We start from the raw sequence: 14,145 nt of genomic DNA on the forward strand, positions 1-14,145 counted from the left end.
GGCCCCCTCCACCTGGCCGCCCTGTCAGGATCTGCTGTGCGCTGCCGCCAGCAACAGGAGGCAGCTGGGGTTTTTTAAAAACTTGGGTGTGAGAAGGATATAAGGTGGAACAGGGCGTGAGCGCGCAGCGCAAAACCCCCTGCCACTGCTGTGCCAGGCGCGGCAGACATGTCAGCACGCCGTCTACTAGACCGGTAGCTGCCGCCAAGCAAATTCCAGCGGTGAGCCATATTTACAGAACAGCGCGTGCCACCAAATTAGCTTTTCAGAATCAACTCTAACCAACGAACTCACTTTCGCAAAGTCTGACCTCCGACCAATCTTTCGAAAGTCTCGTTCACCTCTCGAGTAAAGCATCATGGGTCTGGGACAGAAGATTAAGGCGAGCCTTTGATTTGTGCTTTTGCTTGTGCTGACCAACGTACGGCATCCCTGCGGCTCGCCCAGAGCTGCCCATGTGCATGCGGTGAACCCCACCTTCTCACCCCACCCCTCCCACGCAGGCTGCCGTGAACCCCGGCCGTGAGGCGGAGACATACGGCCAGGTGAGTCCCCTGTAAAGCCTGCGCATGTTAGGAATTACACAGCTGTTATTGAACAGCCAGCATCAGATTTCAACACAACACTTCAAGTCAACTTGTGCTTCTCCTGCTCCCCGTGGTTACCAAGACCCTCTCTCACTTTTACTATTGCCTCCCATTCATCCATGCTGCGCAATTTCATTAATCAGGGCGGCACTGGTACCACTGCCGTTGGCGGGGCCGGCACTGGCTACGGCAACACCAACCCCATGACTGCCGGCGGCGCGGGCACTGGCTATGGCAACACTGACCCCATGGCTGCCGGCGGTGCTGGCTACAACACCAACCCGGTGGGCGGTGGTGTTGCTGGCGCTGGCGGCGCTGGCTACGGCAACACTGACCCGATGGCTGCCGGTGGTGCTGGCTATGGCAACACTGGTGCCATGGGCACGGGCCCCACCTCTGGCGGCATCATGAGCGGCCACCACCACCACCATGCTGGCCAGCAGGCTGGCACCGGCTTGGGCGGGGGCATGGGTGGCGGTATGGGCGGGACCACCGCCGGGGTGGGTCCTGTGCACCAGCAGGAGATGCGGCACGACCGGGTGAGTGTGTGTCGGATATTGTTATTGAAGAGATTGTCTGGGGTTGTGCTTTTTGCAAGGGGGGTTGTGTAAGAGCAAACAACTGTATCAGAGGGGGGCAATCACATGCCTGTAAGGGTAAGATGAAATAAAGCATGCTTTGGCATTTATTTGGGGTTCCTGCTGCCTGGGATGATAACATTATGTCACTGCGTGACACACAACTTCATTCATGACACTCTCCTCCCCACATACACAGGAGCCTGGCCTGAAGGGCGCTGCGGCGCGTGCTGCTGAGAAAATCGAGATGGGTATGGAGCGTGCCACTGCCAAGATCAAGGGCCAGCCCGCGCCAAACCAGCAGGTGTGGGGGACTGCAGCAAAGGGTGCTGCGTGCTGCGTTTCATGCGGTCACATTCTTAGCCTGCCTGCGCAAGACACATTGTTTGTGCTTGGTAATTGACTGTATGGTAATAATGTGTTGGAAAAGATTAACACCAAAATTCAATTCAACTTGTTGTGCAACAGGTGGCTGGGACTGGTGTGGGTACCCAGGTGAGATTGTGACACCGCCTCATTTAGACACATCTTGGTTATATCAAACAGATTTGTTTGCTGCCAGCTGTAATGCTTGTTGTAGTGACTTTTGATGAGAGGGTTATCTGCAAGTTTGCTGCACTCACCACAGCCAAGGTTGTAACATGGAAATTGTGCACCCATCTCCCTTGGTCCACTGCAGGGCCACCACCTGGGCCACCACCGTGGCGCCAACATCTGAAAAACTCCCAACAGCTATGCGTGCTACAAGCCCCACGTCGGGATGATGATTTTGTAATGGTACTCTGACTGTCATAACGCCAGGATGATGTGTTGATAGGGATATGTGAGAACTTGCATTCCCCACATCTGCTGCTGCATTTGTGTTGTGCCTGCATTTCCCTTACTCACACATCTTATACATATGTTGTGTGCATGGTGATACTTAAAAGTGGTGCTGAGCCGTTTATATCTGGAGTGAATGTGTAATCCAGGAAAATGAGGTATTCAACTAGGTCCATGTATACAAATTGGCAATGTCAGCATGTATACATTAAGCAACGTACCTCAACTGATATTCCTATCAGCACACACAAAACAAAGTTCAAGTTCAAACAATATACAGCATGGAAGTTGCAGGTAGAACACATGTGCTGATACAGTCTTTGACACACACAGCACACACAGCCGGCACTTAATACATGCGCAGGTACGCACAAATGCCCGAAACTGTTTGCGTGCGCATGTGCACAATGGGCATGTGCGTGCGCGCATGCGTGTGCGTGCATGCATGTGCATGCGTACGCGCGCAGTTATGCATGCACGCACATACACACGTACTCCCACACGCGCCCACGTGTGCGCGTCTCTTCTGCAGAAGCGCTGTGTGGGGGGGTATGTGCATGCACACACACCACACCTTTTTGTAAAAAGACGGAGGTGCCACATGTGCAGGTGTGAGAACTATGTAGCAAACTTGTAATCACCAATGATCCGTGGTTGGGGTCGATTCTGAGCATGAAATGCTAGTCATGTTGAAGCTGACTACCCTTTTCACCTTGCGCAGGTCTCAACAATCCCGCCTGTGTCATGCTGTGTTGGTGTATGGATGAGACAAAGGGTCCCCTGCAGATATTATTCACGAAAAGACCAGGCCGCTGAGTCGCGCTGCCTGATGGTGTACTTCCAGCATAAACTGCTGTCAGCGAAAATTACAGAAGGTAAGTTGCTGCAGCCGTGCAACCCTCTCAGGCCACATGCTTCATTCGTCCAACACTCCCTTTAGGCATGCATGCAGCACTCTAGTAGACAACCACACAAGGCGGCATTCAAGTTCGTTTGTTGCCAGCAGTTGTTGACATAGTTGTACTCAATGACGTGTGGCATGGACATGGCAGCAATGAGGTGCTGTTTTAGGCTGGTTCATCAGGGTATCATTATCGTTATTGCATCACAGCAGAGGCGCGCCCGCGCTGGTGTTGCTGATCGCAGGGGGTGCACCCAAGTCTGCTCTCATAGCGTAGTCAGAGCGGCTCGTTGCTCAAGCATCTGGTCTCTTGTGGAACTGCTGCCGTTGTATCTACAGCGGGGCTGAAGCATCGCTGACCAGTACCCTGCAGATGTGGTCGGGGGCCAGATCAAGAATTGAGTGAGATTTTGTTTGCATATTGGGCCAACTGGGGGGCGGTGTGCACTCTATATCCCAGCACATGCTGCCAGACCAATGACAAGTTTGGCTGCCAGCATCAAGTCTACAGCAGCAGGACGCATACGCGCATGCATGGTGCACGCACGTCACTCATCCCTGCCAATCATGCGCCCACCCCAACTGAGGCGTGGCACGCGATGCGTGAGCGATCAACCCCCCGTGCCCTTGCCCCTGCGCTCGCCCCAACTTTGTTTCTCACATGATATTTGACGCGAGGTCGGTGCCCGACGCGCAGAGCTGCGCCAGCAGCATGGCAAAGTTGAGCAGCGCGCCGGCGCCGATCGTCAGGCTGCCGCTGACGGCGGCCTCGGCCAGCGGAGACAGCAGCTGAAGGAGGGAGTAGACGAGGGCGAGCGCCGACACGACGACCGAGGTGATGTCGGATGTGACGAGCGCGTCCTGGCTGAAGCGGGCCTTTGAGGACGCCGCGGCGGCCACCAAGGTGCCGTTGATGAAGGTGCCGTTGCCGGCGTCGCACGTGCAGTGAGCAGCCGCCGCCAAGTAGGCGGAAGCAGCTGCGGACGCCGCCGCCGTAGCATTGGCGGCGGCGGCAGCTTTGTCGGCCTTGGCGGCGGCAGCAGCGGCAGCCTTGCGCTGGGCGGCGGCGCGCCGCGCGTTGAGTAAGAGGAGCTGGCGGCGGGCTTGGGAGGCGGTGGAGGCGTCCACCTGCAGGGAGGCGGCCGGCGGGCCGGCACGCCAGGCGTCACTGCCGGCGCCGTTGGCGCCCCACTGCTCCCCGTCGCTTTGAGCGGCCGCGGCCTGTTGGAGCAGCACCCTCACGCCGTTGTACTGCTTGGCGGCGGCCACGGCGGTGTTGGCCGCGGAGCTGAGCGCTAGGAGCGCTAGCAAGGTAAAGGCAGCCACAAAGGCCGCGCGGGGGGTCAGTCTGCAGATGCGGCGGGCCATGCTTGAGTGATTCTCAAGAATATTTATCTGACGTATTGAGGAGGTAAAAGCAGAAGGTGAGGGTGACAGGGCAAAGGCTGAGTCCCGAGAGATGTCGGATGTGGCGCCCGGAACTCCGGAGTTCGCTTTGCTGGTATAATGTAATAGTCATTATCAACAAATGTAAATGTTATTCATCACGCCACCTGGCAGCTGTGAAGGCGACCATTGCGCCAGCCGCCAGGCAGCTCCACTGATCCGCCCCATGTGCCCCATGCACCACATGGGGGCCACACGAGACGGGATGCGCGGCTGCGGCGGTTTACCAGCACAAGCAGTTGTATGACTATGAGGAGTTGATAGGGCGCCAGGACAATGATGTTGCACCCACCAGCCACCCGCCGGCCGGACCCCCTCCGATGCCCCCTGCGACGTGCATGCATGCCCTCTTGGGACGTGTGCTCTTGCAAGGCGGGAACGCGCGAGAAGCGCCCTGCAGTTGCTGGTGTATTTTGAAAACGTCATTACTGGACATGCTTGCGCGTGTGTGAAATTTCTGGCGTACAGCAGTGGGTTTGCCCTGGTTGCAAGTTTGCTGCATGTGCTGCCCGCTGTGTCCTTGACCTTGCCAGGTGCTATTTCGCCCCCTACCCTGCCTTGAAGGTGCCACCTGCTGTGTTGGAAAGCTGCTCTTTGGCCAATCTCCAGCAACCGCAAACCAGAGACCAAGTGCTTCTGTGTGCAGCCGCAAGGCGGGCCCAGCCGTTGCGCCCAGCCCATCCTTTTACACCGTTGCTTTGCTGTTTTGAACCAAAGTGTTACTCCATTTTGACCAAACCCGCACTACACCGCACCCGCCGCTGCGCGCGCTCCTTGAGGCAATAAGCCTTGTGGGCCGGCCAGGCAGTCCTGTAGCAGGCGTACGAGCAGAAGCGCGCGACGCGGCAGCCGGCGCAAGAGCTGAGAGGTGAGCCTGATGCCTGCGCTGTGTTGCCGCAGCCAACACAGGCGCGAGCTGCACGGGCTTCCCTGACACGGATTTCTTGATTTTGCTCCTGCTGCTGCTGCTCTTGGTGCTGCTCCTGCTGCTGCTGCTCTTGCTGCTGCTCCTCCTGCTGCTGCTCCTCCTGCTGCTGCTGCTCCTGCTGCTGCCGAGCGTGTGCTGCTCGCCGCTGCACCTGCTGCTCCTGGCATGGGGTCTGATGGTGCGGCCAAGAGCGCCTCAGGCAAGCACTGGAGCAGAACCGGGCCGTGCGGCAGCCGCCGCACAGGCGCAGGCGCGCGCCTGATGACGAGGCCGTGCTGCCGCAGCCGGTGCATGCACATTGCGTTGCATGGTTCTTTTTCTGTTGCTCCTGCTCCTGCTGCTGCTGCCGCTGCTGCTCCTGCTGCTGCTCTTCCTCCTGCTGCTGCTCCTGCTGCTCCTGCAGCTGCTGCTGCTGCTGCTGCTTGTGATTTTGCTGCCGCTGCTGTGCCGGTTGCTGCCACTGGTGACTGCGTTGCCGCTGCCGACGCGGCTGCTGCTGCTCCTGCTGCTGGCCCTGCCTTCCAGCCGCCGCGTTGCGAAGGGCTTGCAGGGAAGTGAGTGCCGTGATCTTGACATCTCTGGCCAGCTCACAAGCTGCGGACAGCATCTCGTGTGGGTGCGAGGCAGGATCGGCGGCGGCGCTAGCGCAGCGCACCAGCCCCTCCAACGCCGCCACGGCGCGCCGCACGCCGTCGCCCGCGGGTGCGGCGGCGGCTGCGGCGCTGTTGTGCACACTTGCGGCGCGCCACACACCTATTGCTTTGCCCGTCTCGCTGCCGCCGCCCACTTCAACTCCGCCACCGCCGCCGCCGCCGCTGCTGCAGGGGCTGCCTGCCGCCACCCACTGCTGCTCTGCCCAGCCGGCCAGCTGCTCCAGCAGCTCAACGGCAATGTCCTGCTCGCCGCTCTCCTCCTTGGCCACCACCCTCGCCACGGCCATCAACGCGCTCTCGCTCGTGGCAAGGTCGCCGGCGCACGCAGGCCAGACTGACGCGATCATGCTCATGATGCTGACCCCGTTTGACTCTGCTGCCGCGATGGCCTCCCACACCAGCTGCGCCGTTCCCCCTTGCCGGCGGCCGCCCAGGCCGCCCTGCTGTGCAACTGTCGCCCGCGTGTGGTAGAGCAAGACGCCCAGCGCGGCCGCTATGGGGACGCGGATGCAGGCCTCTCGCCCGGCCGCCGCAGTTTCTAGCAGTGTGCGCAGTAGCGTGAGGGCACCCATGCACACCAGGGCGTCTGCAAAAGAGCTCTCCGTGCGGCCGCCGGTGCCGCCGCCGCCGCTGCCAGCCTCGTCGTCTACGCCGCCGCGAGTGACGCCCACGAACATCACCACAGCGCACAGAGCAGAGATTGAATCCTCCACATCCGCGCTGTCTGCGCCGTCTGCGCCATCCGCCGAGGCCAGCGCATCCCTCAGGCCAGCGACTATTGCCGCCGCGGCCCCAGGGGCTGGCGCAATGCTGCTGCTGCGCGGTGCGGGCGCCAACACGCCCGCCATCTCCGCTTTCGCCACGCTGCACAGGCAGCTGGCCGCGAGCGAGCGGGCCCGCCATTTGAGCTCGGCGCCCTCGTCTGCCACGAGGTGGTCTGCGGCCTTGCGGCCGCCGCCGACGATCGCCAGCAGCGGCGGGGCCAGCGCGGGGCCGCACGACGCGGCGAGCGAGGTCGGCTCGCCGTCCTCTTTGAGGCACTCGTCGAGCGCGATCAGCAGGACTGTCTGCTCCTCTACGTCCTCCATGCCGCCCGCCCGGCTGAGGCCGGCGATCGTCCGCGCGAAGCAAGGGCCGAGCTCGGGCAGCCCCGCGACGAGCGCGCGCGCGACGGCGGACCGCGCGTGGTGGCTGTCCGCCGAGCAGAGCACGTAGGCCGCCAGGCGGAGCGCGTAGACGTCCTGCATGGTGCCCTGCTCCACGCGCGCGCGCAGGGCATCCACCAGGAGCCCGGCCGCCCCTGCAACTTCGCGGTCCCATGCCAGGGCCATTTCTACATCAACTTCTTCGATGTGAGGGGACGAGTAGAATATGGTGGCGATGTGCTCCAGAATCCACAGCGGGTTGGCGTAGAAGCCGCGCACCTCCAGCGAGGCCGGCGGCAGCGCCGCCAGCCGGGCCAAGGTCGCGAGGATGCCAGGCACACCCCCTGCGGCTGCTACGGCAGGCGGGACGCCGCCAGGGGTGTCGCCAACGCAGACGCATCTCAGCACGTGCAAGAGGGCGATGATTCCTGCGCGCCACAGATGCGCGTCCGCCGCGTCCATGCCGCCGCGGGCCCCAAGCGGCGCTGCGAGCCCCGCCCGCACCAGGGCCGCAGCGGCCATGGCGGCGCAGTCCGCGGTGTGCAGCAGCCTGCGGGCCGCCGCACTGCGTCCGAGGAGTTCTGCCAGCTTGCCGAGCACAAGCGCATCCGAATGCATGCGCTTTTTACTGCTGCTGCTGCCGCTGCCGCTGCTGCTGCTGCTGCTGCTGCCGCTGCCGTCAGTTCCGCTGGAGTAGACAACTTTCATGAGCGCCATGAACCCCTGTGGTGACGGGGCACGGCTGGCTTGCCGTCGAAAGCTGAAGCGAATCGCGCGCCTGCACTCCCCCCTCTCCAGGGCGCCTGCGATGATGCTAAGGCCGTCCATCGCACCGACCTGGCGCACCCCAAACTTCGACCTGTGCCTGTATCGAATTATACACAAGTCCGGGCAACAAGGGCGTCGGGACATCAGAGCGCATTCGCATTCCCTACCGACAGGCTCATCAGTGCGCGCCTGCGTCTGCGTCTTGCTCGGCTCCACACGAGCCACTGATTTTCAGCCCACCTATTTCCACATTTGCTCTCAAGGTCCGTTTCCCGGTCACTGGTCCATGGAGGCACTGCCCGGTCAGATCTGTTCTGTATCTGCTTACAGGGTACGTAGGGGAGGTGTTCATGGGCACTATAGCTGAGGTGTGTGTGCACACGTACAGTTGGTTGAGTGTATCGAGGGGCACCGGTGGAAACAGAATGGGTACGGGCGGGATACCCGCCTGGTGAGCTCACAGCTGCTTGCCACAGCTGCTTGCCACATCTGCCTTGTGCGGTGTTATGGTGGTGACCACTCCAGGCGCCACATTGTTATCAAGTTCTCGTCACTGCATGCATCCTGCGACGAAGTCATTCACGTACATCATGGTGGACAGGTTATGGGCAGGGATACCCCACTCGCTTTGTGCACTCTACTCCTTGCCGCACACTTGTTTGTACTGCGGATCCCCGCTGAGCCGGTGACAATCGACTACGACTCCAAGGTAGTTGAGCTATACTTTGAGTAGATCAACAGACCTCCAGACTCACGTCAGACACCAGCACACACCCCGCTTTAATCCTGATCACTACTGGTGCTTGTCTGATGTCACCCAAGTGTAAAACCACCAGCCAGCCGCCGGCCAGCCCCCGTCCGGTGACCCCTGCGACGTGGCCTCTTCGCACATGTGAGCTTCGCAAGGCAGAACTGCGCGCAAAGCGCTCGGCCTCTGCGGGTATATTTTACAGTAGTGCTATGGACAGGGGCATGCTTGCGGGTGATGATTTTCCTGGCGCGAAGCAGTGGCGCCGCTGGTTGCAGGTTTGCTCCACGTGCGGCCCTCCATGTCCATTAACATGCCAGGTGTCACCTCACCCCCTGCCCTGCCTTGAATGTGACACCTGCAGGGGGGGATGCTGCCCTTTGAACCAATCCCTAGCAACTGCCAACCACGCAGCGCCGGAGTGCTGCTGTGTGCAGCCACGAGCTGGGCCAAGCCGATGCCGGCGCCCACTCCGTCCTTTCACAACCTTGCTTTGCTGCTTTGGACCAATGTATTACTCCATTTTTGCAAACCCCGCACCAAGCCGCGCCCGCCGTTGTGCGCGCTTCTTGAGGCAGAAAGCCTTGTGAGCCGGCCATGCAGTCCTGTAGCAGGCATACGAGCAGAAGCGCGCAACGCGGCAGCCCGCGCAAGAGCTGAGGGGTGAACCTGATGCCTGCGCAGTGTTGCCGCAGCCAACGCACGTGGGAGCTGCACCGGCTTCCATGACACGGGTTTCGTGATTTTGCTCCTGCTGCTGCTGCTCCTGCTGTTGCTCCTCCTCCTGCTGCTGCTGCTGCTGCTGCTGCTGCTCCTGCTGCTCCTGAGCGTGTGCTGCTTGCCGCTGCACCTGCTGCTCCTGGCATGGGGTCTGATGGTGCGGCCAAGAGCGCCTCAGGCAAGCACTTGAGCAGAACCGGGCCGTGCGGCAGCCGCCGCACAGGCGCAGGCGTGCTGCCGCAGCCAGCGCAGGCGCATTGCGTTGCATGGTTCTTTCTCTGTTGCTCACCCTCCCGTTCCTGCTGCTCTTGCTGCTGCTCCTGCCGCTGCTCCTGCTGCTGCTCCTGATGTTGCTCCTGCCGCTGCCCCCACTGCTGCTCCTGCCGCTGCTCCTGCTGCTGCTCGTGCTGCTGCTCATGCTGCTGCTCCTGCCGCTGGTGTCTGCGTCGCCACTGCCGCGGCTGCCACCGCGTCTCCTGCTGCTGCTCCTGCCTTCCAGCTACCGCGTTGCAAAGGGCTTCCAGGGCAAGCCCGTGCCGTGATCTCGACATCTCTGGCCAGCTCACAATCTGCGGACAGCATCTCGTGCGGGTGTGAGGCAGGATCGGCGGCGGCGCTAGCGCTGCGGACCAGCCCCTCCAACGCCGCCACCGCGTGCCGCACGCCGTCGCCCGTCGGAGCGACCGCGGCCGGGGCTGCAGTGCTGTTGCCCACCACACTTGCGGCGCGCCAGATACCTGCTGCTTCGCCCGTCTCACCGCCGCCGCCCACTTCAACTCCGCCACCGCCGCCGCTGCCGCCGCTGCAGGGGCTGCCTGCAACCAGCCACTGCTGCTCTGCCCAGCCGGCCAGCTGTTCCAGCAGCTCAACGGCAATGTCCTGCTCGTCGCTCTCCTCCGCGGCCGCTGCGCTCGCCACAGCCACCAACGCGCTCTCGCATGTGGCGAGGTCGCGTGCGCACGCAGGCCAGACTGACGCGAGCATGCTCATGATGCTGACCCCGTTGGACTCTGCTGCCGCGATGCTCTCCCACACCAGCTGCGCCACTCCCGCTTGCCAGCCGCCGGCTGCGCCGCTCTGATGTGCAGCTGCGGCCCGCTAGTGGTACAGCAGCACGCCCAGCGTGGCCGCTACGGGGACACGTGCACAGCCCCCGGGCCTGGCCGCCTGCGTTTCGAGCAGTTTGCGCAGCAGCGTGGGGGCACCGAGGCAGACCAAGGCGTCTGCAAAAGAGCTCCCCGAGCCGCTGACGCTGCCACCGCTGCCGCCGCTGGCGCTGCCGCCGCCGCCGCCGCTGCCGCCGCCGCCGCTGCCGCCGCTTCCGCTGCAGCTGCCACCGCCGCTGCCGCCGCTGCCAGCCTCCTCGCCTTTGCCGCCGGCCATGATGCCCACGCACGTCATCACAGCGCACAGAGCAGATCCCAACTCCGCGACATCGGCGCCGTGCCCCGCGGTGAGCGCGTCCTTCAGGCCATCGACTACCGCCGCCGCGGCCCCCGGGGCTGCCGTGATGCTGCTGCGCGGCGAGGGGGCCAACTCGCGCGCGTCCAACTCCGCTTTCGCCAGGCTGCGCAGGCAGGCGGCGGCGAGCACGCGGGCCGGCCACTTGAGCGCCGCGTCCATGTCTGCGAGGCCGTGGTCTCTGGCCTTGCGGCCGCCGCCCACAATCGCCAGCAGCAGCAAAGCCAGCGCCGGGCCGCACGACGCGGCGAACGAAGTCGGCTCTCCGTCCTCTTGGAGGCACTCGTCGAGCGCGACCAGCACAACTCTCTGCTCGCCTTTGACCTCAATGCCGCCCGCTTGGTTGAGGTCGCCGATCGCGCGCGCGAAGCAAGGGCCGAGCTCGGGCAGCCCCGCGACGAGCGCGCGCGCGACAGCGGACCGCGCACAAAAGTAATGGTGCCCCGGTCACACAATGTGCGGGACGTCAGTCTCATGTCCGGTACCTGCATGGAATGGTTGCCTTCTACCCTGGACTTTCGCAACCTGGATGCCTGGCAATGCTGATCCGAGGCCACCAACCACGTACACGTCACAATTACTGGTGACGCATGCGTCGAAACACCAGAAACCAGCTGTGCTGCCCTGAAGAGCATCCTCTCACGTGTGTGGGAGCACAGCGCCTGCCGCAAGCAAGCTGCTCTCAGGGATGACAACAGCCGCGGGCGGCATGGGGCGCGCACGCATGCAAGGTGGCCATCATGCATGCAGGGCCAATATAGGCATTAATCGGTGGAGACAACTCTTCTGAACGGCAGGCCATGGACCAAGCTTGCTCGACCAAGCTTGCTTGACCAAGGATACGCAGCGGGCACAGGGCGGACAGTCTGCCGCGCGCCGCATGCTACCACAGGGGGGGCTTGACCGCTGGGGCGGCCACACGCTGCGCGGCTAGCAAAACCCGAAGGTGGGGAGGATGAGCAAACTCGAGGCTATAGCAGTAGCATGGTGGCTGTGGGAGAGGCATCAAGCACTGCCGCAGTCCCGGGGGCGCGGCCTCGCCGCGGCCGCGCCCGCGGGGCCGCCACTCTCGCGCTCGGTAGTGATAAATCAGGTCATGATTTAGAGAAGGCACGGTTGGGCGCGGGGCGGCAGTGGGCCAAGGAATGGAACATGCACCGCGCGCATGCAGGTATTGCCTGTGTCAAGTTGGTGGCGGCCCAGACCAGCCGGGCCCTCTCTTTGAGCATGGAACAGAAGCTACCAGCGCCGCCGCCCCCACCGTGGCCGAGGCCGACCTCACCGCGCCGAAGCGGCGCAGACGGGGCGCCACGAGGCGCTCGAATCAGATCACGAGGCGGCCTCAGATCAGTGCTCCTCGATCTGGGGCAGGCTCATGATCTCGGCCACGGCCTCTGCAGGCGTGAGGTTGTTGTCCAGCACCTGGGCCACCGCGGTCAGCACCGGCAGGCTCACGCGGTAGCGGCGCGCCAGGCTGACCACGACGCCCGCGGTCGCGACGCCCTCCGCAACCTGCAGCGCAGGGCAGGGCAGGTACAAGGAGGCAGGGTAGATGAGGGGCGGCCCAAGGGAGGGGGCGAGGGCGCTGTACGTGCCCATGCTGTTGGCTCTCTCATCTTCTGGCCCCCGACAATGTGCAGTACCCGCTGCTCACATTCGCAGCCCGAAACTGACAGCGCACACACAAACTGCACACGCCACCAGTGCACAGCCGCCCACAGCTCAACGAGCCTCTGCCAAACACATGCACCTCCGCCAATAAGAAGCACGCCGGCCACCCACAAGCCTCCACGCACGCCAACACGCACGGCTACGCGCACGCGCAAGCGCTCGCGAGCACACCCTGGCCGCGCCCCGCCCCCACCTGTGAGCTGCTGGCGATGATGTCCTCGAGCCGCTCCCCGCTGCCCAGCCGCATCCCCACGCGCCGGTTGCGGCTGAGGTCCCCGTAACACGTCAGCATGATGTCACCCAGCCCGCTCAGCCCGCTCATGGTCTGCGGCTTGGCGCCCAGCTTCTCAGCCAGCCACCGGATCTCCGCGCAGCCCTGGGCGATGAGGGCGGCGAGCGCGTTGTGGCCGAGGTCGAGGCCCTCGACAATGCCGGCCGCGATGGCCAGCACATTCTTGAGGGCCCCGCAGATCTCCACGCCTGGGGGGTCGACGGAATGGGGGCGGCGTGGCGTGGCAGGGGGGAGCGTCGGGGGAGTGGAGCTACTGGGTGACGTGCAAGGACGCGAAAGACCGCGATGAGAGCTGCGGCGGGCCGCACACGATGGGCCGAGGGGCGAGGCCGGCCGGGGTCCACCTTGCTGGGGCACCGCACGAGCCGCACTGAAGCTTCGGGGCGCGCCCTGCTCCTGCGCAGCTGCAAGTGCTTCCCGGGGGCACCCCCGTGCGCCGCCGCCAACCGAGGGCCCGCGCTCACCGATGACGTCGGTGGTCGTGTTGACGCGCATCAGCGGCGACGCAAACAGCTGCTGCACGTCCCGCGCCAGCTTCGCGTCGCGGCTCGCCGCCACGACGCCCGTCGGGCGCCCCTCCATAACCTCCCGCGCGAACGACGGCCCGCTGATGAACGTCGCCGGCTGGCGGCGGCCGAGGGCCGAGGGGATAACCTCGGACATCATGCAGCCAGTGCCGACCTCGAGGCCCTTGGACACGCACACAATGGGCACGTGGGGGGGCAGCACGTCCTTCACGCTTTCGAGGAATGCGCGGCTGTGCTGCACCGGCACCGCGTGCACCGCGTACGACGCGTTCGCGGCCTCTGTGAGGTCGTTGGTGGCGCGCATGTTCTTGGGCAGGGTGAAGTCCTGCGGCGGCGGGAATGGCGGCGGGGCGTTTGAGGGAAGAGCAGCGGGGTCGGCCGGGCGGCCGAGCGGGGCTGCACGCCGCTGGGGTTTGGACGCAGCGTGGGGGACGAAGAGGCACACGGCAGGCCGCGTCTGGTGGATGCGGCTTCGGCTTTGCGGCAGCGGCGGCCGTGAGAGCAGCGCCGCGCGTGGCCGCCCACCGGCAGGTACTTGGTGTTGCAGTGGCGCTCGTTGATGTCGGCGCAGAGCGCCTTGTCGCGCAGCAGCAGGACGACGTCCAGCTCCGGCCGCTTGCGCGCGAGGCTCGTGCCCATGGCCGTGCCGAAGCTGCCGCCGCCGAAGACCACCACCTTGTTTGCCGCCTCAATGGGGTCCGCCGCCGCGCCCGCCTGCTGGCGCCGGAAGAACTTGCTCCACCGCATCAGCGCGTCCCAGCTGTCCTGGATCTGGCTGCGCTCCGACGGCGGGTACAGCGCCCCGTTGACAATGCCGTTGGTCGTGCCGCCGCCCGCGGCCGCGCGGGCAGCGTCGGCGGCGCGCCGGGCGCGCCGGCTGCGGCGCGGGGCCGGGGTG

General features: G+C 63.8%; 5 protein-coding genes across 5 annotated transcripts; 1 reads left to right on the forward strand and 4 right to left on the reverse strand.

Moving 5' to 3' along the window:
• Positions 1–706: 706 nt before the first annotated feature.
• On the forward strand, positions 707–1,883 carry MNEG_7882 (hypothetical protein; the record flags this gene model as incomplete). Its single annotated transcript, XM_014043641.1, has 3 exons — positions 707–1,126; positions 1,365–1,469; positions 1,845–1,883. The coding sequence occupies 3 exons, from the start codon at positions 707–709 to the stop codon at positions 1,881–1,883; spliced, it is 564 nt and encodes a 187-aa protein (XP_013899095.1).
• Positions 1,884–3,545: 1,662 nt separating this feature from the next.
• MNEG_7883 (hypothetical protein) lies at positions 3,546–4,256 on the reverse strand (the record flags this gene model as incomplete). The annotated part of the gene is made up of 1 exon (XM_014043642.1): positions 3,546–4,256. One exon carries the CDS (start codon positions 4,254–4,256, stop codon positions 3,546–3,548), a length of 711 nt encoding a protein of 236 aa, XP_013899096.1.
• A 797-nt stretch (positions 4,257–5,053) lies between these two features.
• On the reverse strand, positions 5,054–7,888 carry MNEG_7884 (hypothetical protein; the record flags this gene model as incomplete). The annotated part of the gene is made up of 1 exon (XM_014043643.1): positions 5,054–7,888. The coding sequence occupies one exon, from the start codon at positions 7,886–7,888 to the stop codon at positions 5,054–5,056; it is 2,835 nt and encodes a 944-aa protein (XP_013899097.1).
• Positions 7,889–10,394: 2,506 nt separating this feature from the next.
• Positions 10,395–10,919, reverse strand: MNEG_7885 (hypothetical protein; the record flags this gene model as incomplete). Its single annotated transcript, XM_014043644.1, has 1 exon — positions 10,395–10,919. The coding sequence occupies one exon, from the start codon at positions 10,917–10,919 to the stop codon at positions 10,395–10,397; it is 525 nt and encodes a 174-aa protein (XP_013899098.1).
• Positions 10,920–12,104: 1,185 nt separating this feature from the next.
• On the reverse strand, positions 12,105–13,994 carry MNEG_7886 (Glycerol-3-phosphate dehydrogenase; the record flags this gene model as incomplete). Its single annotated transcript, XM_014043645.1, has 4 exons — positions 12,105–12,269; positions 12,622–12,908; positions 13,185–13,572; positions 13,773–13,994. The coding sequence occupies 4 exons, from the start codon at positions 13,992–13,994 to the stop codon at positions 12,105–12,107; spliced, it is 1,062 nt and encodes a 353-aa protein (XP_013899099.1).
• Between the last annotated feature and the right edge of the window lie 151 nt (positions 13,995–14,145).

The sequence above is a fragment of the Monoraphidium neglectum genome (genome assembly GCF_000611645.1).
Source record: "Monoraphidium neglectum strain SAG 48.87 unplaced genomic scaffold scaffold01439, whole genome shotgun sequence".
Lineage (NCBI taxonomy): Eukaryota > Viridiplantae > Chlorophyta > Chlorophyceae > Sphaeropleales > Selenastraceae > Monoraphidium > Monoraphidium neglectum.